The sequence below is a fragment of the Pituophis catenifer genome, unplaced genomic scaffold (assembly GCF_029215685.1).
Source record: "Pituophis catenifer annectens isolate HBS135680 unplaced genomic scaffold, rPitCat1.0.hap2 SCAF_2, whole genome shotgun sequence".
In the NCBI taxonomy this organism is placed as follows: Eukaryota; Metazoa; Chordata; class Lepidosauria; order Squamata; family Colubridae; genus Pituophis; species Pituophis catenifer.
The window spans coordinates 14,446,335-14,472,941 of NW_027256882.1; the positions used below are offsets into that span (position 1 = coordinate 14,446,335).

The window sequence follows — 26,607 nt, forward strand, 5'->3', positions numbered from 1 at the left end:
GGTTTTCTCTGTGTTCTCTATCTAGTGTCTAGTTTTTTTCGTTTCCTCCAAAGATTTAGCTAAAACCTTTTTGTTTACTTTTTCTGAAGAGGGGGGCAAATATTTTTTTGAACTCTGAAATAAGCGCTTGGCCTTATTGTCATGCGCTCAAATGCCCGATTGGGCGTATTATCAGGGGATGTCTTATTTTGGGGGAAACAGGGTATCTGATCTGCCCCATAAAGAAACCCCTTTGTGAGTAGTGCCATGACAAATTACCACTGAAGCTTCCTTAGGGATGGCAGGGAAGAAATTGCTTGAAGTTACAAGTCTTGGCATTTTATTAATAACACTTTTTTAAACCTGTAATCCTCTTGGCATTCCCTTCCATGAGACTTTTCTCCCCTTATCTGAATCCGTCATTTTGGCTGGCACTACTAAATCTGACATTTAAACACAGCTGGAGGAGAAACCCAGCACATGTATTGTTATGTTTTTTTTCAACTCTTCAGAAATCAACCAGCCACAAACAATCAAAGCGAAAAGGTGTAAAGGTAAAAAAATTAGATGTGGACAGGACAAGAAATGGAAAACAAAGTAAAGCAGGTAAAGGTCAGCTCTAGAAAAAAGGTTACCTTCAGTGAGTGTCATCACAGGAATCCTTCAGGCCAGGGGTGAAATGCTCCCGGTTGGGATCGGTAGCGATGGCAGTGGGTGGTTCGGAGAACCGGTAGCAAAAATCCCTGCGCTGTACCCCCCCCCCCCCAATTTTTTCTACAACTTCTTTGGCAGAAAAAATGCTTTTAAAAGTTAAAAAAAAAAGTCTCTGATGCTTTCCCGGTTTCAGGGGGGGCTCGAAGGGGGAGGCTCCTCTCCCTCAGAGATTCTACGCCTCAGCAGAGCAGCTGCAAGCCATTCCCGCCAAAACTTCCCGCGCCCTCCCAGAGCCTGGATCATGGTACTCCTTCCTAGAGGGAAAACACTGTAGAAGAAATTCCTGGTGGCTGTGTCCTGTTTTGTAAAGCAGGAGTTTGCAGCCCCCAGGCTGCGGCCCACTGCCAGGCCGCAGCCCATTTGGAACTGAGCCACAGAAGTGGGTGAGGGTGTGTATGCACTTATGAAGCTGCATTTGTGATAGTTGAAAACGCAAAACCATCCCCTCTCCCCCCCGCCACCTCCGCCAGCCCACTGACCCAGAAAGATTGGAGGCCACTGTTGTAAAAATGTAGAATTTCCTCCCAAAGTCAGGTGAGCCTAGGGATTTTCTTTTCTAAATCCTACTTGCGGAAGTATTCAAAACCACCAGCGCAGGGACAGACCAGGGTACAGACAGAGACATTCCCCAGAACGCGGATTCAAGCGCAGGGACTCTCCCAACCCCAACAGCAGAAGAGATCACAGAGGTAGCTCCCGGGATAGTCACTCAGGGTCACTCTATGGGCTTGGAGGATGGGGGCACGACAACAAACAAATAAAGAAAGAGAACATTTGGCTGTTAGACTCAGGTGCAACCAACCACACCAACCACAATGCCAACTTACTCTCCTCATTCACAGAGGAAAACTTCATGATTAAAGTAGCGAACCAAAACAACGTCAGAGTGGCGGGGAAGGGAAACATAAACATACCAGAGATTGGAGAAATAGAGGGGATCTTATTCGTGCCAGAGATCCCATACAACATACCATACGGCTAAGCAAGGACACAGACATCGAAGTCATTTTCAAGGCAGGACAGGCACACCTGGTCAAGAATGGAAAGGACATAGGAGAGGTTATAATTAGCGATGGCCTGCCATACTTCAAAGCAGGCAACATTAATCATTTAAGCATAAACACTAACTCAGGGGCAGAGCAGGAACAGACGTCTTCCGAAGATGATAGAGAGAACAATGATGAAGTAGAGGGGGACAGCCACCAAGAGGCAAGGGGCAGTGAACATAACTACGAGCCCATTGATGACAACAAACTCTCGTTAGGTAGACCCAAACATGACAACTGCACACCTCCTACACAGGAAGCTAGGCCACATTAGTTTTCCTGTTGTAGAAAAGATGACAAAATGTACTGATGGTTTAAGAGTAAAGAATTGTGAAAACTATCTCGAGTGCTCAATCTGTAAATGTTCCAAACTAAAAACAAAACCGAGACCAAAGAAGTCAGTACGCACAACCAACTCTATTTTTCAATTAATATATATGGACCTAGTGGGGCCCCTAAAACCTTCTATCAAATACAAAAAAAAGATTCTTCCTAACTATCGTAGATGACTACAGCCGCTACGGCTTCGTATACACCATCAACCATAAGAATGAGGTGTATCAAAAATTCAGGGAATTTTACAAAAGAGTAGAGGTTCAACACAACACAAAAATAAAACAAATAATGACTGACCGAGGTTCTGAGTTCCTATCAAGGGACTTCTCAAAGTGGTTAAGGGAACATGGGGTACTGCATTATACATCCTCACCATTCTTCGCCTTCCAGAATGGAGTAGTAGAACGAAAAAACAGCACATTACAAACTGATGAGGTGCGCCTTGGAAGATGTGGGACTAGGGCAATCCTGGTCAGAAGCCCTTCTCTATTGCAAATACACACTTAACAGGTTGTGGTCTAGCGTAATAAACACAACTCCCTACGAGCTAATATATAGGAGGAAACCCAACATAGCCCACCTACACGTGTTTGGGGTCACAGCCGACATGCATATCCCCAAGTTATGTTCGCAGATGACACAACAGTGATTAGTCTCATTTGAGACAATGATGAATCCGCATACAGATGGGAGGTTGAACAACTAGTCTCGTGGTGCGACTGGAACAATCTGGAACTGAACACACACAAAACTGTAGAAATGGTGGTAGACTTTAGGAGAAACTTCCACCTCTCACAATACTAGACAACACAGTATCAACAGTAGAGACCTTCAAATTTCTAGGTTCTACCATATCACAAGATCTAAAATGGACAGCTAACATCAAAAACATCATCCAAAAAGAACAACAAAGAGCCTTGGTACTACAGTGGTTTAAAGCACCCTGTTATTAACACAGCTGCCTGCAATTTACTGCTGGTTCGAATCTCTCCAAGGCTCAAGGTTGACTCAGCCTTCCATCCTTTCTAAGGTAGGTTAAATGAGGACCCAGTTTGTGGGGGCAATAAGCTGACTTTGTATAAATATACAAAAGGATGAAGGCTATTGCTTAACGCACTGTAAGCCGCCCTGAGTCTCCGGAGAAGGGCGGCATATAAATCAAATTAAAAAAAAAAATGTTCTTTCTGCGCCAACTCAGAAAGCTCAAACTGCCCAAGGAGCTGCTGATACAGTTGTACAGAGGAATTATTGAGTCTGTCATCTGCACCTCTATAACTGGATTGGTTCTGCAACCCAATAAGGCAGACACAGACTTCAGAGGATAATTAGAACTGCAGAAAAAACTGGCTACCAACCTGCCTTCCATTGAGGACCTGTATACTGCACGAATCAAAAAGAGGGCTGTGAAAATATTTACAGACCCTTCACATCCTGGACATAAACTGTTTCAACTCCTACCCTCAAAACGACGCTACAGAGCACTGCACACCAGAACAACTAGACACAAGAACAGTTTCTTCCCAAACACCATCACTCTGCTAAACAAATAATTCCCTCAACACTGTCAAACTATTTACTAAATCTGCACTACTATTAATCATCTCATTATTCCCACCACCCATCTCCTTCCACTTATGACTGTATTACTGTAACTTCGTTGCTTGTATCTTTACAATTTATATTGAGATTGTTTCCTGATTGCTTATTTGTACCCTATGATTATCATTAAGTGTCGTACCTTAGAATTCTTGATGAACATATCTTTTCTTTTATGTACACTGAGAGCATATGCACCAAGACAAATTCCTTGCGTGTCCAATCACAGTTGGCCAATAAAATTCTATGATCTATGATTCACAATTTACAACTTACTTGCCATGATTATTATTATTATTGGTACCTCTTGTACTTTGATGTTGCCTTATGCAACACATTCCTTTATGTTAGCCAGGCACTCAGTGCTGCTTCTATTCTTTAAAATCTGCTCGACAACAGACACAAAATATAACTACTTACAACTGCTATGGAATTTTTAATCTTTAATTTTATAATTAAATTAATTAAATTTTATAATTGTACTTTTAATTTTATGTTATTCTTTCCTTTTTGTTTTCTCTGTCCCAATTGAGACAGCTGAAATTGGACAATTTTGGTAAGTAGATCACACCACTTATGTTACTATTCAAAACACGAGAAACAGAGAACTGGCATTGCTTTCATACCAAAGAAGGTATATTCTCTTCCACCTCATGTTTACCTTCTGAGCTAAAAAGCCTCAACATTCTATCATAATCCTTCCATTTTGCAAGGTTCCCTGCCTATTAGTGGGTTTAACTTCTTTTAGGGTTAAGCTGCTTCATTGCATGATTAGTTAAAACAAGCAGTTCTTCCTTACCTTTGTTATGCATCTCTTTGCATCCTTACTAAGCATAAAGAGCAAATGCACAAGTACTCTCCTTATGCCTGCCTTTCAGGGGCTTATCTTGCAGTAATATGACAATCAACAAGGCAAAAATGGAACGAAAAGACCAAAACACCTCACCCCCCCAGTCAGCTCCCAGATAAGCATAGATTTACTCCAAAATTAACGTCAGACCAACAACCAAGAAGTAAATAATAGCTGAATCAAGGAACTGCTAAACAGATTAACAGCTCAACCAAAAAACCTCCAAGACCTCTCTGACCACACTGACAGGTAAGTCTATTTCTTACTAGTACTGATGATGTTACCAAGTTTTGCTAATGAGATATCTGCAAGAAAATCAAGCTCGGCTCATCAAAGAATGCCGTCCACTTGGGCAGTTTTCTAGTGTCACAATGGAATGGAGCATGCTCAGAAAACTTGACATCAATTCCCTGCTATGCAGAGGAAAGGAGAGGCTTTGGTGGGAGTATCTCCTTCTCAGTCATCCAGGTCATGATTGTCCCAAAGGTGCTTTTTAAAGAGGCAATTGGATTTTCTGGTTTTTCTTTGAACAACTTGACAAGTGGAATATTGAAATAAAGATTTTATTTGACTCCGTTGGTTTCTTCAGTTGCAGCCTTTGTTTTCAATGAGTTCTACCCTCGCAAGAACACTCCATTAAATCAAATGTGAAAACTGCAGAATGAGGATTATCACCTGATACAATTTCTCATGTGTTAAACCAACATGGGCTTTGCCAGTGCCTCAATGCTCTAAGACAGTTCGTCGGTTCATTTGTCCTTGAAATTGTTCAACACATGGAAATCATGCTAGGTGGCAATTGCAATGATCTAAAGGAGGAACTGCTAGGATTTTGCAGCTGACAGAATTTTAGCCTATAGTAGAGAATTATTTCTACAAGTGTGTTTTCAGTCAATATGTAAAAGTGAAAACTGGGATAATGAAGACTTATCGAAAATGGACAAGGAACAATGTACAGATGCTTTAGCATTCTATTTTATATACTATAGTATTTGTTCAGGACTGCTTTGGTATTGACTGCCTCCCAGTAGTTTCCAACCCATTATATATTTTGCATTGCAGTATGGTACATATTACAGCTCTGTAACATGTAAGGACAGAAGCTTTATCGAAAGGACTTCCTCTTTTGGGGAACTGTCTCCTGAGATTGGAAAATAATTGCCTTTTTCTTGATATTTGGAGTTTGAAGGCTTTATTACAATACTTCAGGGTTTGGTCAAAGTTATGACCCAATGCCCCTTTGAATCTCTGAGAAAGAAGAGCTTGAAAGTTTTGCAGCTCTCTATAGGTAAGTTTGATGAAGAGGGAAAATACATATTATTTAAATGTTTATTGAAGACAAGCAACCATTCCGACATGGAAGGACATTATTCAGAATATTAAAAATCAAATTGATTTGTCCTTAAAAAAGACATGTTTTTTTTTTTTACTGGACTCTTGCTTGTGTATCTGTTGGACATGGTGCTCTTACTTCAGTGGTGGGTTGCCCCTGATTTGCACCGGTTCTATAGAACCGGTAGTAAAACTGGCAGGAGGCTCCGCCCACTGGCCCGACGTCATCAAAATGCTTGTGCGCGTGCGCGGCCCCACTGCAAACCAGTAGTAAAGGTAAGTAGAACCCACCCCTGTCTTACTTCCTGAAGGTGCTGAAACAGATCTTCTCCAGCACTCAGGATAATAGCCTCACTGAATTTGCTGAGATATTTCCTTATTAAGGATAATGAAGATGACAATAAGTCTTGTGTATGGACAGAACTTTACAAGAAAGAGAAATTTCTTGAAGCCCTTGCACAATGGACTTAACATGTCAGGAGCACACTCACAGAAGCAGAAATAAAAAGGAAGGAAGAAAATAAAAGATCAGCCTCGCAGTTCTAAAAAGACTTCAATCGATAGCTGAAGCAAAGATGTCAGGAATTACAAAGGATATGGAGCTTCAAGCTCTTCACTCTGCACTTCTCCCATTTGATTTAATGGAAAGTGTTCTGGCAAGGGCAGAAACATTGAAAACAAAGGCTGCCACTGAAGAAACTACTGGAATAGTAATAAAACCTTTATTTCAGTAAAAATATGGAGATTCTCAATCATCCAGGTCATGGTTGTACCAAAGGGGCTTTTTCAAAGAGGCAACTGGACTTTACTTTTTCTTTTCTTTTTTTTCTTTTCTTTTTTTCTTGTCTTTTGAAGACGTTTCGCTTCTCATCCAAGAAGCTTCTTCAGCTCTGATTGGATGGTGGGGAATGGAAGGATTTATATTCCTTGCGGACCCCTAGTCATTTTTTTTATTTCAGCACTCAATTTGTCAAGTCGCTCAAAGCAAAACCAGTCCGGCTGCCTCTTGGGGAAAAAAAGCACCTTTGGCAGTGGGAGGCTCTCTCGCCAAAGGCAGGAAGCGCGGTCCCGTACGGCGCTTTGCCTCTCTGGGAAAGGAGACTCGGTGTCCCAACCTCTGGGAGGACCGGGGAGGTGGGTGGGGAACTTGTGACGGGAGCTACTTGCGACTGCTTTGCTGATGTGGAGAAGCCCCCGAGGAAGCGGCGCCCGCCTTCTCCCCTCCCGGGAACCGAGACGAAGGGCTTGAGAGGAACTCGGGGGAGCCGAAGCAAGGAAAGAAGCCTCGGCTGCGGCTTCTGATCCCCGACCGTCGCCAGAGCTGATGCGGGAACGAGCGGCGCTTCGGGGACGGCTCTCCCCTCCTTGGATTCCCTTTGGCTTCTTCGCCTCTGCTGGACCCGGAGAAGATTTTGTTCGCTTGGAAGCGGAGCTGTGACCGAAGGCGGCGGCCTCGGAGGGAGTTTCCCCCGTTGGGGCTGCGCTGAAGCCGGAGACGGAATGGAGGCTCGGGGGTTTCCCCTTCAGGCGGGGAGCGGCCTCCCCGAGGGTCCCCGCAGCCCCGAGACTGAGCGCTGGCGCTTCCGCAGCTGCGTCTCCCGGGAGGCGGAGGGGCCCCGGGCGCTTTGCAGCCGCCTGTACGGGCTGTGCCGGGGGTGGCTGCGGCCCGAGCGGAGCAGCAAAGCCGAGATGCTGGACCTGGTGGTGCTGGAGCAGCTGCTGGCCCTGCTGCCCCCGGAGCTGGCGGGCTGGCTGAGGGAGTGCGGGGCGGAGAGCTGCGCCCAGGCGGTGGCCCTGGCCGAAGGCTGCCTCCTCGGCCCCGCAGCCGCCCCGGAAAAGCTGGCAAAGGGCCGGCAGGTGAGAAAAGTCAACCGTGGGTGGCCGATGCATCTAACTAGCAGAGTGTAAGAAATCGCAGATATGAAGGAAGAGTCAGCAAGCAGCAAAGTTTTCAGCAGCTCCTAATATTTTGAAAAGTGATTTCTTTTTCGATGCAAATGCTTCTTTTTCCTCTTGATGATAATGCCATGGGAGGAAGGAGAAATTCAAGCCTTTTTCAACCCCATCACCACCCATCCTCAAAGGATGAAAGAGGCGTCAGAGTTTTTTTGGGGGGGGGTTGGCTGGAATCCCTTCTCCACTCTGCCCCTCTTCCATCCCCTAATGGAGAAATTTATTGAGGCGCTTTTTCCGTTTAAAGTGATATTAGTCAAACTCTGCAGTGTCGTCACAATATTCTGAACTTTCTTTGAAAGATATGCACACCTCTGTTTCTCTTCTTTAAAAGTAGTCGCTGAGAAGAGACGTCTGGAAGAGGGGTCCCCAACCTTGGCAAGTTTAAGACTTGTGGACTTCAACTCGTTCCTCAGCTAGCATGGCTGGCGGCAGGGATTCTGCGAGTTGGTCCACAAGTCTTAAAACTTGCCAAGTTTGGAGACTCCTGGTGTAAAAGATACATGTTGGGATGGTGTAATGACCTGTGGGAATGACATTGGAAGGGGGAAGTGTCACGGAATACACAACCATCATGTAAAATCTTGAGCCTTCCCACAAACGGGGGTGGGGGGGAAATGCTTTGGATTACCTGAGGAGTGAAAGGACAGGAGGGGAGAAATACTTTCAGGCTTGCAAAATTTTGTTAATGTGACCTTGCGATAAATCTTGAGCTTGATCCCAAGGTATGTCCACGAACTGCCAGGCTGGCAGTTCAAGTCTCCCCCCTGTCCTAGCGAAGCTAAACAAAAAAGGGGAGATCGATCCTATTTCTCTCAAGTGCTAATGGTCCCTAAATCTTAACAGAAAATATTCCCAGAGGAAGGGATAGAGCTGGCATGTGTAAATCCATATGGGAAGAAAGGCCTAGCTAAGGGAGAAGATAAGGAAGCAAATCCTGATTAGAACGAAAAGAGGAAATAAAAAGGTAATGAAACATTTCACAAAAATGGCAGGCATTTACCCCGACATAGTGGCCACCTTCAAATCAGAATCCCTGAGTTCTCTCACTTTGACTTGAGTCGGGGAAATTCAAGTGGAAGTCAAAAAGGTAAGCCAAGCAACCTAACATGGCAATAGTCATATGAAAGTGGATCATAAACCAGGCTGCTTTTTCAGGCACAGGAGCTGTTCGCAAGAGAGATCTCAGCAGAGCTCCAGGAAAAAGATCAACCCAATCCTTCTCAACAGCTTCATTTCAGGAGGATCCAACTTGGGCCACCTTGCCAGGCAAGTATAGGTTTCTTCTGAAAGCAGTAAAGTTCCAGCTTCTTCCATTCTGGGGCTGTCTTTACAATCAAATGCTGAGTCTGGGCATTTGAACATGGTGTCTTCCCCCTGAATGGTCCTCTGAGCCACACTCCGTCACTTTCCAGGTTGTTCTTAATCTGTAAGCAAAGGATCGTTCACAGGATGAGAGGCTTGTATTATGAAATGTAATTGATGTGTTGAAAGAGCTTAATACATAATATGTTTCAACCAGTGGTGAAATCTAAAATTTGTTACTACCGGTTCTGTGGGCGTGGCTTGGTGGTGGTGGTGGGTAATGTGACTGGGTGGGCGTGGCCAATTTTTTTGTTTTACTTTTAAAACCATTTTTTTCTACAACCTCTTTGGTGAAGAGGTTGTAAAAAAATGCTTTCAAAAGGCTCTGAGGATCCCAGTTGAGTTGCCTGATCGGCAGAGGCTTTTTTTCTTTTAAATGCCTCTGACGATCAGGCAACTCAGCTTGGATCCACAGAGGCATTTAAAAGAAAAAAAGCCTTTGACGATCAGGCAACTCAGCTGGGATCCTCAGAGCCTTTTGAAAGCATTTTTTTATAACCTCTTCGCTCTGAAGAGGTTGTAGAAAAAATGCTTTTAAAAGCCTTTGACGATCCCAGCTGAGCCGCGCGATCATCAGAGGCTTTTTTTTTTTTACTTTTAAAAGCATTTTTTCGGCCGAAGAGGTTGTAGAAAAAATGCTTTTAAAAGTAAAAAAAAAAAGCCTCTGATAATTGTGTGGTTCAGCTGGGCATTTGGTGGGGGTGGGGGTGGGGCAGGGATTTTTACTACCGGTTCTCCGAACCACCTGCCTCCATCGCTACCGGATCAGGCGATCCGGTCCGAACCGGGAGCATTTCACCCCTGGTTTCAACTGAATGTGAAAACCAGTTAAAAATTAGGAATTGGAAAAGAACTGCTTTGGAAATATGCCAGCCTATGCACTTAAAAATGAATCACCTGAAGGTTTGCAGATTTCCTCTGTAAAACCTAATAAGTAAACCCCAAAGGGCTGTAACAATAAGATTACAGGTCAAACGACTTGGGATTTCCCTGGTTATTTCCAAAATTTTGAAACAGGCCAAGAAAGAAGTTCCTGGTCGCTTCGTCCTATTTTGAAAGGGAATTTGCTGAACCAGGCAGGTGCTCCCATGGTATTCTACTCCCCAAAACCTCCTTGCAGAGTCATTCTGCAGCTGTTGGCAACTCCTCAAAGGGGGTGTTGTCATCCTACAACTTAAATGCATTAAAACCATATTTTGCTCCTTTGCAGCAGTAGCCTCAAGTGGTTGGTCTATAGACCATGGGGACCTACAGACATACCTGTCCTGTAAGAAAATGTCCAACTGATCTCTTGCAAAGCTCTGTTTTGTGTTTTGTGTAGTAAGAAAGGAAACACAGAGAGGATTGTCTGCTAGGGATAGTGTTCTTTCTCTTTCTAGGACTCTGATCCCTTTGAGGAGGTGACTGTGGACTTCACAGAGGAGGAGTGGGCACTGCTGGATTCTGGCCAGAAGGCCTTGTGCAGGGAAGTCATGCTGGAGGTTACTAGGAATACAGCCACTCTGGGTAAGGACCCTCTTTGCTCTGGGTCCTGTTCATTGGGAAAGGTGTTTTAAGTGGGAGGTAAACAAGGTAAAGGTTCGAGGTAAACAAGGAAGATTGCTTAAGCTGCTGACTGGCTGCCTCAACCAGTAGCTTCATGTCCATGATCACCTCAACCATAGCTTCATGTCCATGTTAACGAAGGAGATGTCAAACTTTGAAGAAAACCACAACCAAGCAGCCTTGGACCCAATCACTCCTCCACCACCCTTTCCCCTCAACACTGCTCCGGGACTGTCCCTTGGGAAGAGAACCACTGCAAAATAATATTTTCAACTTCTGACTTTGGAGGTGGTTCAGAATTTTCAATTGTATGAAAAGCCACAGAGATGTCAAACAAGATTAGAAGGATTGTATTCCTGATATACCAATCCCTTCAGAGGTCACTCACAAACATAATGTTGTGTAATTCTGACCTAAATCTTCACAAAATAAGTCTAGATAATGTTCTCCATACTGAGTCCTCTGTAGCTGTAGCTTCATCCTTTTTTAAAGAGTCTCTGTTGAAGATTTATGTGTAGGAATCCAATATTGTTAGAATGGCTTTTGAGGAGGTGACACTGCTACCTCATTCTAGAAGGATAGCAGCCCCTCAGCCAAGAATCTATTTACTAAAGTCTAATGGGAACTTATATTTTCTTTTTCCCAATCAGGTGACGGGCTGGAGAATGACAATGAGAAACAGGTGAGGTTAATGCCAATGCAAACAGCAAACCTTCAAGTAGAAGAAGTGATTTTTGACCATCAACAGGGTGCAAAACCGCAAGAGAACAGCCACTCGGAAGATCAAGGGGAGAGGTCTTCCACTTATCTTCCTATTAAAATCCATGACTTCCTGATCCAGCAAGACCAGAAAGGGAAGAGAAAGGGCAAATATAGCAAAAGAGAGAAAAATGAATTTGATTTAGGTGAATATGCCAGAAGCCAGACCAAAGGAAAACAGTATGGCTACAGACAGTATGCAAAATCCATCAATCGCTCTTTCTCTCTTTCTTTACCTAAGAAACAGTACAGAAAACACAAGCCACATATATTGGTAAAATTTGGGAAGTGTTTTGGTCTGAGCAGAGACATGAAGCTCTGTATGAAGTGTGGAAAGAACTTCAGTAGCAACAGTACACTTAATCGTCATCAGAGGATCCACACAGGGGAGAAACCATATAAATGCACGGAGTGTGGAAAAAGTTTTTCTCGAAACACACAGTTTATTCATCACAAAAGGATCCATACAGGGGAAAGACCATATAAATGCCCAGAATGTGGAAAGAGCTTTATTGAGAACAGAGATTTTACTCGGCACCAAAGGATCCACACAGGAGAGAGACCATATAAATGCATAGAATGTGGAAAGGGCTTTATCGACAGCAGAGACCTTAGTCGCCACCAAAGGATCCACAGAGAGGAGAGACCATATAAATGCACAGAGTGTGGAAAAAGCTTTAATCACTACAGAACCTTTACTCATCATGAAAGAATGCACACTGGAGAGGATCAATATAAATGCATAGAGTGTGGAAAGAGCTATAATAACTCTAGTACTTTTACTATTCATAAAAGGATCCATGCAGGTGAGAAACCATACAAATGCTTAGAGTGTGGAAAGAGCTTTACCCGGAAAGGACATCTTAATCGTCATGAAAAGATTCACACGGGGCAGAAACCTTTTAAATGCATAGAATGTGGAAAGGGCTTCAGTACAAACTGTAATCTGGCTCGTCATCAGAAGACCCACACAGGTGAAAAAACACATAGCTGCAAGGAGTGTGGAAAGACATTCACTGAGAGTAGTGATATTACTTCCCATCAAAGGATCCACACAGGAAAGAGACCATATAAATGCCTGGAATGTGGAAAGAGTTTTTTTGAGAACAGTGACCTTACTCGACATCAAAGGATCCACACAGCGGATAGACTGCATAAATGCTTGGAGTGTGGAAAAAGCTTCACTCAGAAAGGAACACTTAATTCTCACAAAAGGATCCACATGCAAGAGAGACCATATAAATGCATGGAGTGTGGAAAGAGCTTTATTGACAAATGGCGCCTTACTTTCCACCTAAGGATCCACATGGCGGAAAGACCATATAAATGCGTGGAGTGTGGGAAAAGCTTTCTTCGTAATACAGAACTTATTCATCATAAGAGGATCCACACTGGGGAGAAACCATATAAATGTGTGCAGTGTGGAAAGCAGTTTACTCAGAAAGGACATCTTACTCATCATGAAAGAATCCATACAGGGGAGAAACCATATCAGTGTATAACATGTGGAAAGAGCTTTGCTCAGAAAGGACAACTGAATTCTCATGCGAGAATCCACACAGGGGAGAGGCCATATAAATGCTTAGAGTGTGGAAAAAGCTTTCATTGGCGCACAGAACTTATTCATCATGAAAGGATCCATACTGGAGAGAGACCATATAAGTGCATGGAGTGTGGAAAGCAATTTATTCAGAAAGGTCATCTTATTACTCATGAAAGAATCCATACAGGGGAGAGGCCATATAAATGTACAGAGTGTGGAAAAAGCTTTGCTCGGACAGGACAACTTAATTCTCATAAAAGGACCCACACAGAAGAGAGACCATATAAATGCATGTAGTGTGGAGAAAGCTCCAACAATTTCAATACAGTTACTCATGCAGGAATCCAAAGTGGGGAAAATCCATATAAATTCAGAGTGTGGAAAGAGCTTTGCTTGGAAAAGATAACATAAATCTCATAAAATTATGCCTACAGAAGAAACCATATACATCTATGGAATGAGCTTCATTCAAAACAATCAATTTACTCATCATCAAAGAATCCAGAAATGAGAAGGAAGCTGTTTATTGCATAGAACGTGCAAAGTTCTTTTGTTTGATCTGGAATGTTATTCATGGTCCTGTGAGGATTCTCTGATTTCCAAGGAATGGACACAACATAGCACAGCATTAGCAACTCTGTACAGCGTGCTTCATTGTGTCTCATGCCTTCCCAGCAACAGGCTATTGCTCTTAACTCTACCCTTCTGGACCTTGCAAGCTGAGATTGCCATGCAAATGCATCTTTAAGACTGAGTCCTTAACTGAAACAAAAATTTCAGTCTGTAAAGTGGTACGCAACCTTTGCTTCCTTCCAAACATTCTTGCATTGAGGGATTGCCTCGGTGCATTTGCTGCATTTCTCTTGTCCAATTTCCAAGCCCTTTTAATACTTTTAAGCAGTATTGCCAAGCTGAGTTGTCAAGTCAATCTCTTGCCGTAGTTTGTGGTGCTGGCAGTTGAGGGATTGCTTGCTTGTATTGCTTGTCAGTCACCAAATACGGCCTCCTGCTTCACCATCTTCTCGCCCTTTTCTTATCTCCTTTTCTCTTACAGCCCCACACAAGTTCTTTGCTCTTTCTTAGCCTTTGTTTCTGTAAACTAAGAGCCTTGGTGAGGTGAGGTTGCTTCTGGATTTCCACACATTGTTGAAAACACCAGTCGTGGCTCAGCCAAGCAACTGGATCGCCAGTGTGGATCCTTGGAAGTAAAGTGAGTGAGTGAAGGCATGAGCCCATCTCGGATTTTTCGAGCTGTGCTGAGCCATGGGGAAGAGGGGTGTCCTGGCTGCAACTGTTTTTCCAAAGCACAGACAGCAATTGTAGCTTTGCTTCCTCAAACATCCATGCAGGAGAGAGACTATAAGCACCCGAATATAGAAAGAGCTGAAGGTAGAACTGTGGCCTGACTATTGATGGGATGCCCCATACAGGAGTATTGTCATACAAACATATGGATAAATTACATAGTGGGTAATTCAATAAAAGTTGTCTCATTCATTCTACATTTTCTGCATGTATTTCTCAAAGGTATCCGAGACACTTCAGAGAAAAGGGTTAGGAATTCAGATTGGAAGAATTTTCATCTTCTTTTCTCCCCATTGTATTATCTGCTCCCTTCCTTTCCATGCAGTGCCTTCCCAGATTACTCAATCCATTTTTGAAGGGGTTCTGCAATTTCCTGAACTAGAACATACTCCCCAGATGGGTTTGCCCATTGGCTACACCAAAATGTGGTTAGTAATAGGCTAAATCTTTAGAAAGTATATCTGGCTGTTTAAATTGACATTTCTGACTCTACATTTACGGTACATTGAAAAGCGAGCCTGATATTGGGAGGTAAAAGAGTTGCCTTGAACTGCAAGATGACTGGCATATAAATTGAATGAATGAATGAATGAATGAACAATTATGTCTGATGTAGAAAGGTAAAATAGATTTTTCCTGAATTCAAAGGAGGAATTCTCTAGAGCTGAATGTGTAACATTCTGGATGGACAGTTCCTGTACCTGGTATCCTGTAGCAGATCAGGTTACACTAAAAATGAGTTCAGTTAACTTCCAGCACCTGGCTAATCATATCTTGATAAGATAAGAAGGATCAGTTCTTGTTAGGGACTGAATAGGAGACCACTGGGATTTGCAAGACTGAAGGTCCATATTGCTATCTGAGGAGGAGAGACTGAAGCTGAAGGCTGTAAGAGTCCATCTTGGGTTCTGTATTCTTTTCCTTAGACACATTCCTACCCTTAATATAGCTACTAATTTATATCTTCTTTTTTTATTGCTACTTATGTTTATATTATAATGTGCAGCTAAAAGTATTTAATTGCTTTGTTCAATAAATTATTTCAAGTTTTATTGCCTGAAACCCTTTGTCATATATGGATGGGGCAAAACAAGGCTAGTTTGGGACAGTCAAACAATATATCAGACTGCAGCAGTGACAAACTACTTCTGTGTTACTGCTGAGCAAATATTTTGAACCAAGCTCTTAGAATAACAAAACAACAGAGTTGGAAGGGACCTTGTGGGTCTTCTTGCCCAGCCCTCTTGCTCAGGCAGATACCCCTGGCCTGGCCTATACCATTTCAGACAAATGGTTGCTCAATCTCTTCTTACGAACCTCCCATGTTGGAGCGCCCACAACTTCTGGAGATCAGTCGATTGATTGCTGTGTTATCAAAGCAGTGCCAATTCTTAGCAAGCACCAGGCAAAATCTCTTCAGGATACACCAGGCTCTTCAGGACCCCTAGTCATGCACTCATTGCTGCTCTGGTGGAATGCATCTGTCTTGTTTCTGTTCCTCTCCTTCCTCCCATCTTTGCTAGTTCTATGGAGTCGGGTCTTCGCTTAATGTTCTCTGTTTATTTGTGCCCATGTCTGAAATCTCAGTTGATTTCTTCTGTGATCCATTTGTGGGGTTCTTTGACCATGGTGTTTTCAAGAATCATCACATGGCTAGAAGGGACCTTTGAAGTCTTCTAGTCCAATCCAATTCCGTGCCCAAGTTGTGGAAGTTCTCCAGCAGCCCCTTGGCTGCACCATCTGCACCACTTCATCTGTCTGCACTTCTTCTGGGGACCCTTATATGCACTGTACCCCTCTGGCCATTTCCTCTGTGGGAGATGTGGCTCATAGCTGGCTGGAGAATTCTGGGAGTTAAAGTCCACAAGTCTTAAAGCTACCAAGTTTGAAGACCTCTGCCTCAAAACATTTATAACTTTCATATTTATTCAATAATACATTACATTACATTATACAATATAATAATTATATAATACATAAACTGCCGGAAGTAAAGAAAAAATCCCAGGTGCTCAAAACCAACGACCAAAGCAGATTCCATTCAAAGGAGCTTTGCTCATTCCAGCCCTTGCTCTGTGTCTATGGAGATTCTCAGTCATCCGGGTCATGGTTGTCCCAAAGTTGCTTTTTTTTTTCCCCCAAGAGGCAACTGGACTTTCTGAGTTTTTCTTTGAAGACGTTTCGCTTCTCATCCAAGGAGCTTCTTCAGCTTCAGCTGAAGAACCAGAAAGCCCAGTTGCTTCTTCAGAAAGCGTCTTTGGGTCATCTCTGCTCTTACCTCCACCGTGCCCATCATACTTTCCCCATACTCCCCCATCACCTACCACTCCCCTACCAAATACTCCGACATAAACAAACTTCAGCTAACTTTTGTTTGCGTCCGCGAACAAGAGCGCATGTGCAGAAGACGTTGGCCAGACCTGGAAGCTGAGAAGAGGACAGGAGAGGCGGTAGTAGTTTTTGGAAGACGCTCTGGCCAACACCACTAAACGGGAAGAGGGGGGCGGCGCTTATAGGTGTTTCCCGCTCTAGGAAACAGCACTCTCTGGCTGAGCGTCTGGGAGGGCGGGAGACGTTTTGGCGGGAAGGATATGCAACTGCTCTTCTCGGCCTCGGAAGCCCTGAGGGAGCCTCGCCTCGCCAACTCTTCCCCCTGAAACCGGGGGAGGGGCGGGGGGAGTGGGTGTCGGAGGGTCCGCCGTGAGCGAAGGCGGCCTCGGAGGGAGTTTCCCCTGTCGGGGCTGCGCTGGAGCCGGAGACGGAATGGAAGCTCGGGGGTTTCCCCTTCAGGCGGGGAGCGGCCTCCCCGAGGGTCCCCGCAGCCCCGAGGCTGAGCGCTGGCGCTTCCGCAGCTGCGGCCCCCGGGAGGCCGAGGGGCCCCGGGCGCTTTGCAGCCGCCTGTACGGGCTGTGCCGGGGGTGGCTGCGGCCCGAGCGGAGCAGCAAAGCCGAGATGCTGGACCTGGTGGTGCTGGAGCAGCTGCTGGCCCTGCTGCCCCCGGAGCTGGCGGGCTGGCTGAGGGAGTGCGGGGCGGAGAGCTGCGCCCAGGCGGTGGCCCTGGCCGAAGGCTGCCTCCTCGGCCCCGCAGCCGCCCCGGAAAAGCTGGCAAAGGGCCGGCAGGTGAGGGAGCTTCATCCTCTTCTACGCCTCTGGTGCCTCTTCTTTACAGATAATCAGAGAGAAAATAGATCCAGACAACACGTGTTGGGATTATAGATAAGAAACTATGTGGGAATAACCCTTGTAGGACGGTATTCCCACGTTCTATTCTCCCACATAGTTTGTCATGGACTGGACAGCCATCATGCAAAAGATAACCTCAATTCCCCCACGGAGCTGGAGGGGAGAAATGTCATAAAAATCCTTCCTAGTAGTCCAGTGAGTACAATGAGAGAACAAAAAAGATTTTTTTAATGTAGTTTTACAGACAGAGCTAATATTCTTTGTCAGGCTTCTTCTCTACCTGGAAGGGCTGATAAATGTTTCCTCCAGTCAGGATTCCCAAACCAGGGACTCGGACTGAATCCAAGAGGGCTCCTCTATCTAGTAATAGCTATTGTTCAAAATCCCACCCACAAAAGAATGTTTCTGTATCTCAATTGGATCATCCAAGTTCTCTAGTTTTGATCAGTACCATTAGCTTTGAACTGAATGTGAATGTAATGTCTTAAATGAATTTCCTTTCTCATGAACAGGACCTGTTAACCAAGGCGATATTGGACACTATAAGATGCTTTTTCAAGAGACAACTGGACTTTCTGGTTTTTCTTTGAAGACGTTTCACTACTCCTCAAAGAAGCTCTTTCAGCTCTTCAGAGTTGAAGAAACTTGAGCTGCTTCTTGAAAAAGTACCTTTGGGACAACCATGACCTAGCTGACTTAGAATCACCATAGAAACTTATATTTCTTCTCTTAGATAATATTTTTGGGAAGAAGCAGAAAAAGAATTATTTTCAGACAGGTATTTAAAACAGTAGCAAATTAGTACAAAGAATGAACAGAGGATAGTAAAAGATTATGAAATAAAAGATGACAATTGTGTTTAGGTGGACCAAACAGTACTTAGGTTGCATATTTCAAAATCTATGTTTGATGTTATGAGACAAAAACACAGAAACCTTCCTTTCCCCCCCTTGCCTCAAGGTTTTTGGATCTAGTCCATACTATCATTCTAAAAAGGAGTAGTATCCAGTAAAATACTTTACAAAATCAGAGTTTGAATATATTTATCCATTTTTTACATTGCTTAGTTTCTGTAAAATTAGAGAGGCAGATCCCAGGCCTACATGTTTTTCCCAATTGATGTAAGACTATGATTATTACCTTAACACAAGTCTTGTATTTCCTGGATTATTCAATATAGAGCTGGAAGGCACTTGGGGGTCTTCTTGTCTAACCCCCTTATTCAGGCAGAAAACCATATATATACCATTTCAGACAAATAGCTGTCCAGTCTCAACATCTTCTTTGTAATGTGACCAAACCTGAATGCAGTATTCCAGGTGTAGCCTTTCTAAGATTTTATAAAATGGTACTAATAGTTGACATAATTTTGATTCTATGCTTCTGTTTATACAACCAAGGATTGCATTAGCTTTTTTGGCTGCTGCCGCACACTGCCATATCATATTTAAGCAATCATCCACTAGGACTCTACGGTCCCTTTGACAGTTACTGTTTTTGAGCCAGGTTTTGCCTAATCTGTACTTGTACCTATGGTTTTTCCTGCCTAAGTGTAAAACCTTGCTTTTCTCTACATTAACTTTCATTTTCTGGTTAGGGCCCATTGTTCAAGTCTGATAAAATCCTTTTGTTTCCTGAGCTTATCTTCTGGGAAGTTGGCTATTCCTGCAAGCTTAATGTCATCTACAAATTTGAGGAGTTCCCCTCCTTTTCCCTCATCTAAATCATTTATGAAGATATTGAAGAGTACTGGGCCTAAGATGGATCTTTGTGATACCCCACTGTAGACTTTTCACTGCAGACAATTCTAAACAGACTTTCCATTGTACATAGGACAGAGTTTGAAAAAAATGGTCCCTGAAGAAAAAACAAAGCTTGCAGAGAAAAACAATAAAGTATACTTTATTCATATTCCTTTACCGTGATCATGGCGCTCCCTACCCGATGGAGAGAGCCCTGAACAAACCTATTTTTCAGATTAAATGCATATGGACCTTACCTTTTGAAATAATATTAGAGCAAGGTAAAAGGACTAACATAGTTATACAACATTGTTTCCCTGGACTGTTTTGATAAGCTATTAAACTGAACTTTCTCAGGATTCTTCCTGATATTAATATGTCAAAAAGCAGTGTTTACATTATGGTTTAGGGAATGGTTTGTCTGCTGACAATTTTTGGTTATCAAAGTTCCTGTCATGATTTTCATTACTGTTACTAATTCTATTTTCATCTATTCCCAATTTGTGTCATGTCATTCTTTTAGTCCACCTTAGGATATTATTGCACTCTGCATGTCCCTTTGCTTTGATTTGGAGAGTATATCATTCATTAAAGTTAGATATCCTTCAGAAACGTTTTCCAAAAGTGATTTATTGATCAAATCTGCCGAAAGGTTGTACTCCATTGCAACAGAGATTCTCCCTACTTCTGCTTTTCTTTTCTATATCTTCAAAATTATCTTAAAATATTTATCACTAAAGGTTAAACCTGACTGGGAATTTGTTAGAAAGAATGAAATATCCAAATAGCTTTTAATGAGCGTCTCAGTGTTCCAGAGCATGCATTTTACTCTCAAAAGCACCTTGGTGCAGGGGTGAAATGCTCACGGTTTGGACCGGATCGCCCAATCTGGTAGCAATGGCGGCGGGTGGTTCGGAGAACCGGTAGCAAAAATCTCTGCCCCTTCCCCCCCCATGCCCAGCTGAGCCGAACGATGATCAGAGGCTTCTAAAAAAAAATTTAAAAGCATTTTTTCTATAACCTCTTCGGCCAAAAAAATGCTTTCAAAATTTTTTTAAAAAGCCTCTGATGATCGCACGGTTCAGCTGGGAATCATCAGAGGCTTTTAAAGACATTTTTTCTAAAACCTCTTAGGCCAAAGAGGTTGTAGAAAAAATGCTTTTAAAAGCCTCTGACGATCCCAGCTGAGTTGCCTGATCGTCAGAGGCCTTTAAAAGCATTTTTTTAACCTCTTCATCTGAAGAGATTGTAGAAAAAATGGTTTTAAAAGTAAAAAAAAAAAAAAGGCCACACCCACTCAGTCATATTATCCCCCACCAAGCCACGCCCACAGAACCGGTAAGTAACAAATTTTACATTTCACCACTGCCTTGGTGTACATTCCAAGATCTGAGCTTCCAGGTTGGTGATCTCATGGATAGAATAGGCATAAATACATTTGATTTGAATTGGAAAAATACATGTGGAGAGGAAAAACTTAAACGAACTAACATGGTTAAAGTCATTTGAAAGTGGATCATAAATCAGGCTTTTTTTCATTTGCAGGAGCCATTCATTGAGGAGATCTCAGCAGAGCTCCAGGGAAGAGGAGATCCATCCAATGATTCTAAAGAGCTCCTTTTCAGGAGGATCCAATTGGGGCCACCTTGCCAGGTAAGTGTAGATTTCTTTTGAAAAGTTTAAACCCCTTCATTCATGAGCTGCTTTGAAAACCAAATGCTGAGTCTGTGTGAATTTGAACCTGGTGTCCCCACAGCATGACCCAGTGAGCCTTACTGATTCAACCTTGAAGATGATCCTAGGAATGCAAACAAAGGACAATTCTCAAAAGTCTTGTACTAGAAATGTAATTTATATGTTGGAACAGTTTAACAGTTTTGAAAAGACTTGGGGAAAGCAGTTAAAAAATTAAGACCTGAAGCGAAACAATACCAATTGAACAAAAACTGCTTCAGAGATAGCCCAATATATCCATTTAAAAATAAATTACAGATGGATAAATTTCTCATATAAAAACCTGTAAGTCAAAGCTGAGAAGCTTTAATGGTCAGACTGTTGGTCAAGTGACTTGATATTTTCAGGATCATGTACAACATTTTGAAATAGGTAAGATAAACAATTCTTAATAGGTATGTCCTGTTTTCTAAGAAATTTGTATTTTACTGGGTTTACTGAGTTAAGCCCAGAGGATTCCTCTAAGCAAAATCTTTTTGGTGAATTCTCCCAGGCCATGGGAGGGGGGTCCCCAAGCAGTGCCATTCTACAAGTTGGATGCATCTAAGCTATATTTTGTGCCTTTAAAAAAGCAGCATGGAGGAGGTGGAGGGGGGGCTTCTCACCCTTAAGGACTATGTCCGCCTGCAGGATGCTTGTCTGTCCTAGAAGAAAATGTCCATTTTGTCTCTTGCAAAGCTCTTTTCTCTTTTGGAATTAAGAAAGAAAATATTAGGACTGTCATATGGGGAAGATATTTTTTTTGTTTCTAGGATTCTGATCCCTTTGAGGAGGTGGCTGTGGACTTCACAGAGGAGGAGTGGGCACTCCTGGATTCTAGCCAGAAGGCCTTGTGCAGAGAAGTCATGCTGGAGGTTACTATGAATATGGCTGCTCTGGGTAAGGATCCTCTTTGCTCTGGATTTTGTTGATTTGGAAAAGGTGTTTTGAATGGGAATTAAACAGGGAAGATTCATGCACTCAATTGCATAATTGAGGTGGTGAGAACTCTAATGACTATCACCTGTAAAATCTTTCCTAACCTCAGGAAAATCAGGATCACAATGGATAGTATGTAGATAATGTCCACTGGACACCCAAATGTGCAAAAGTTCCATACCCTTCCCTTTGGTTCCCTTTTAACTGCCAGAACCTCTAAATCATAAAGCAGCTGAGTCACTTCATGGGCAATTTTGCCCAAGTTTGTTCTCACAGCCACTCTTCTAGAAAACTACAAGGGCCTTGGCAATGCTATAGTATAGCATTGTGAAAGGCCTTAGATGGAAATGCCTGAGCAGATTGATCTAACAACAAAAAGCCTTAATATGGTTCTGGGCTGAAAAATCTCTTGGATATCATTAAGAATATCATTGATAACAATTTCAACCCAACATCTCCTAGTTTGACAAATTGCTGGTACCAAACCTGATACTCAAATGGGCATATTTTTGAGTGGGAGATACCCCCCTTCGCCATCATTTTAAATTCTAATGAGAATTTGTGGGGTTTTTTTCCCAACCAGGTGATGGTGATGGGCTGGAGAATGAGAAGCAGCTTAAACTTCAAAGGGCAGTGTCTTCAAAGAGCCAAAGCGACTTCTGTACAAGACATAATCTGACTCACCATCAGAGGAGCCAGTCAAGTGAAAAAACAAATAGTTGTGTGGAGTTTGGAAAGAGATTCACTGAGAATAGTGATATTATTTGCCATCAAAGGATTGACACAGAGGACAGACCATATGAATGCCTGGAGTGTGGAAAGAGCTTTATTGACAAATGGCACCTTACTTTCCACCTAAGGATGCACATGGCGGAAAGACCGTATAAATGCATGGAGTGTGGAAAAAGCTTTTGTCAGAACTCAGAACTTATTCGTCATAAGAGAATCCACACTGGGGAGAGACCTTATAAATGTATACAATGTGGAAAAGCGTTTACTCAGAAAAGTGGTCTTATTAGTCATGAAAGAATCCATACAGGGGAGAAACCATTTCAATGTACAGAATGTGGAAAGAGTTTTGCTCAGAAAGGACACCTTAAATTGCATGAGAAAATCCACAGGGCAGAGATTGTATAAATGCTTGGAGTGTGGAAAAAGCTTTAACTTGAGCAAAGATCTTATTTGTCATGAAAGGACCCACAGTGGGGAGCGACCATATAAGTGCATGGAACGTGGAAAGCAGTTTACTTGGAAAAATTATCTTATTAATCATGAAAGAGACCATATAAATGCCAAGAATGTGGAAAATGTTTTGCTCAAAGGGTTTAGCATTCCTGAGACATGGTTTAGCATTTGTTCATTGAAGGTGGTAATCTTGGGTAAAAGGCCAATTTTCTTACTTTGGCAATGAGATCTCAGGATAAAAAACATCTTAGGTTATGATCAAATTAGGAAGAATGTTGCACACTATTACATTTATTTTTTCCACTGCACTTTCACCTTTGTCTAGACGCTACTCTGATCTGTGGTTTTGAACTGCTGAAGGCAGAATGTGTGAAGGTGGACATAATTTCCTTTCCACAAATTCCAATAAAAATTCTTTAGTTCACCTTATCCTTTCTGTATATAGTTACACAAATACATCCTTTCTATAATATAACTATTAACAAATTTAATAACAAATATTAAATTTGACTTGGGACTTGAGGTAAGAAAGAATGAAGTATTGGGGCGGGGGTGGCCAACATCGCTGCGGTACGGTGGACTCTTTAGGGGCTCCTAAAGAGTAGTCGATATCCCCGATGTCCGAGGGTCCTTTGTAATCTAAGTTGTCCTGTAGGGACAAATCAACAAGAGGAGCACGTACTGGTCGATCCAGGGAGGCTGCAAACTCCCTGGGAAGACTATTAGAAGCTCCTCAAATTGGACACGGTGGGAAAGTGGCCAGGAAGTCGCTAAAAAGCTGTGGTCACCATATCAGAAGAGAAAGTAAAGAGCCAGCCTGTGACAGCAAGGTGAGACTGACTTGACTTTATCACTTTGAAAGTTTCTCTTAAAGTGGATGATCAAAAGGGTGGAGAAGAGTGGCTGACAGTGAGAGAGGGTGCGGGTGTGTGCTTGCAACCACATCTGGAAAATTGGGGCGGCAAGGAACGCGTGACTGAGAACCCATTAAAATTTTTTGTTTATTAAACTTACTGGAAAAAAAAGATTTAGAGACTTTAAAAACAATTGGATATTTGGACATTAAAGCTTTGAATGACTGAATGGATTACTTTATTATTTTTTCTTTTTTTGAATGGACTGTTACAATGCTGATTGCCTGCCCTAAAAGATACTTTGTTTAAAGAAGTGAAAGTATTGGAAGAGTTAAGGCGGAAAGTTAACCTGCAGTGCCATCTAGTGACAAAAGAAAATAATAAAAAAAGACATATTTTAAAGAAAGCCTAACAAATACCTGACCTTGACATTTTAACTAAGAAGATAATAGAACAGCTGTGGAAAGTTGAGAGATTAGACTTTAAATGTGTTTTGGAACTTTTTTTTCATATTGGTCTTGTGGAATGTAACTTTATTTTATATTTTATTTTATTTTTTCTGGGTTATTTAGTTTTGCTTCGAGAACTAAAAAAAAAAAATCTTAAGTTTGTCTTTTTACCTTTCACTTTTGTTTCTTTTTTGGTTGGAGATTTTTTTAATGGAATTCAATAGAATTGGTTTCCTTTTTTTATTTTTTTTTTATTACTTTTCTGTGGATTGAGACTTGAAGAGTCAGAAGAAACTTGCCTTTTCAAATTTTTATTTATTTATTTATTTAGAGTTTCTATTAAACTGATCCTTTTATGGACTCTTGTTTTTTATTTTGATTTTAAAATTTTATTTTTTCTTTTTAAACAGTTGGATTATAATCTTTTTTTCTCTCCCCCCCCAGCTTGTTCTTTTTCTCTTTTTTATTTTTTCTTTATATTTTTGAAGGGAAGGGATGATTTGAGACTTTTCTTTTTTTTTCTATTCCTTTTTTAATTTTATGCCTACCAATTCAATTATTGAATTAGACATTTGGATTAGAATTAAACCATAAGTGGATTATCAATTATTTACATTAAGCTTTTGGAGAAGTGGAAATGAAGAAATTTACACAGCCAGCACCAACTCCCTCAGGGGCAGAAATGCAGAAAACCTCCAAGATGATGGAGTTACATAAATTTATGCAATCACTCCACGATGATATTAAACAGGAACTACAAAAAATGAAAGAAATAATGGGGAAGAACGAGGAGAGAATTCAGAAAGTAGAAGAAAAAGTGGAAATGACAGAGAAAAAAGTTGAAAATTTGGTTTTCGTAGACAAAATCCAAGAAAGGACAATTATTTTGCTGGAAATGGAACGCTCTGAATTTTACTTAAGATTCCAAAATATAGAAGAAGAAAAAGAAGAAAATTTACCAGAAATAATTGCAGAGATTCTGGCTGAAGCCTTGGAACAACCCAAAGAAAAGATTTTAAATGAGATTGATGAAGCCTTTAGAATCTGCAATAAGGAATAAATTACCAAGGGAAGTACATGTAAGATTTACAAAGAGAGTGATGAAATCAGAGATACTTCAAGCAGTAAGGACCACAGCATTGAAACACAAGGATAAAGAACTTGTGGTTCTATGACAAATAGAAGAGTTAGAGATTTGAGGAGAGAATATCAATTCTTAACAAGATTTTTAATATCCAAAGGAGTGAGTTTTAGATGGTTAGTACCTGAAGGGATTATGGTGACGTGGAAAGAACAAAGACACAGACTTGATTCAATTGAGAAAGCGTATTATCAACAACTTTGTGGACCAATGGAAGAAGATTTGGGAGCTGTAGGCGTTGCAAAAGAGAAAGATGAAGAAAAGGATATAGATGAAAAAGTGAGAGGGCTTGGAGAGAAGGGGCAAGAGCCAAAGACCCAATCAAACAAAGAGAGATGAGGGCAATGAAATTAAATCCCAGTAATAAGTAAACATGGAAAAAGAAATAAAAGCAATATCCTTAAATGTAAATGGACTAAATGCGGCGATAAAAAGAAACAGATTATTGACTAAATTAAATACTCTGAAGATGGACATTATATGTTTACAAGAAGTTCATATTAGAAAACAACACATAAAACTATTACAATACCCAAAACTAGGAGTTTTATTTACATCACTGATACAACAAAGTAAAAGAGGTGTGGCATTATATATTAAAGAAAAATCAGAACCTAAATCAATTTTTGAAGATAAGGAAGGCAGAATTTTGATGGTGGAAATAAAAATGAACTTTAAACTACTTTTGATAGCATTATATGCACCAAATGAAAAGCAGGAAGAATTTTATCGTCAATTGCACAGGAAAATTATAGCATTGAACTGTGAAAATATATGTATAATGGGTGATTTTAACACTGTTACAGATCCAGATTTGGACTATAAAACTGTGAAGATAAATAAAAAAACTAGAAGAACATTACCAATATCCTTTTTTACAATGGTAGAAGAATTAAGTATCCAAGATATTTGGAGACAAATACATGTGAAGGAGAGTCAATATACTTTTTATTCAAATAGACACCTATCATGATCAAGGATAGATATGGTATGGATGTCAACTGGACTTATAGAAGAGGTGCAAGAAGTGAATATTGTTCAAATATTTGGGCAGACCATAATCCAATGACAATAGTAT

The 26,607-nt window shown here is 41.7% G+C and overlaps 2 protein-coding genes and 2 pseudogenes across 2 annotated transcripts; all 4 read left to right on the forward strand.

The window, feature by feature from the left end:
- Positions 1 to 23,357, forward strand: part of LOC139311822 (zinc finger protein 721-like) — a 33,488-nt pseudogene extending 10,131 nt beyond the window's left edge.
- On the forward strand, positions 179 to 6,547 carry LOC139313439 (glomulin-like; annotated as a pseudogene).
- Positions 6,930 to 11,777, forward strand: LOC139313440 (neurotrophin receptor-interacting factor homolog). Its single transcript, XM_070939051.1, has 5 exons — positions 6,930 to 7,710; positions 8,965 to 9,075; positions 10,551 to 10,677; positions 11,367 to 11,655; positions 11,765 to 11,777. Exons 1-5 carry the CDS (start codon positions 7,354 to 7,356, stop codon positions 11,775 to 11,777), a joined length of 897 nt encoding a protein of 298 aa, XP_070795152.1. The 5' UTR covers positions 6,930 to 7,353.
- LOC139313441 (zinc finger and SCAN domain-containing protein 1-like) lies at positions 17,087 to 17,539 on the forward strand. Its single transcript, XM_070939052.1, has one exon. It carries the CDS (start codon positions 17,087 to 17,089, stop codon positions 17,537 to 17,539), a length of 453 nt encoding a protein of 150 aa, XP_070795153.1.
- Positions 23,358 to 26,607: the final 3,250 nt, after the last annotated feature.

Coding starts and splice junctions, on each gene's coding strand:
- LOC139313440 (XM_070939051.1), top strand. CDS start 7,354: ATGGAGGCTCGGGGGTTTCCCCTTCAGGCGGGGAGCGGCCTCCCCGAG. Junction 7,711..8,964: donor AGCTGGCAAAGGGCCGGCAG/GTGAGAAAAGTC, acceptor CTGCTTTTTCAG/GCACAGGAGCTGTTCGCAAG. Junction 9,076..10,550: donor AACTTGGGCCACCTTGCCAG/GCAAGTATAGGT, acceptor TTCTCTTTCTAG/GACTCTGATCCCTTTGAGGA.
- LOC139313441 (XM_070939052.1), top strand. CDS start 17,087: ATGGAAGCTCGGGGGTTTCCCCTTCAGGCGGGGAGCGGCCTCCCCGAG.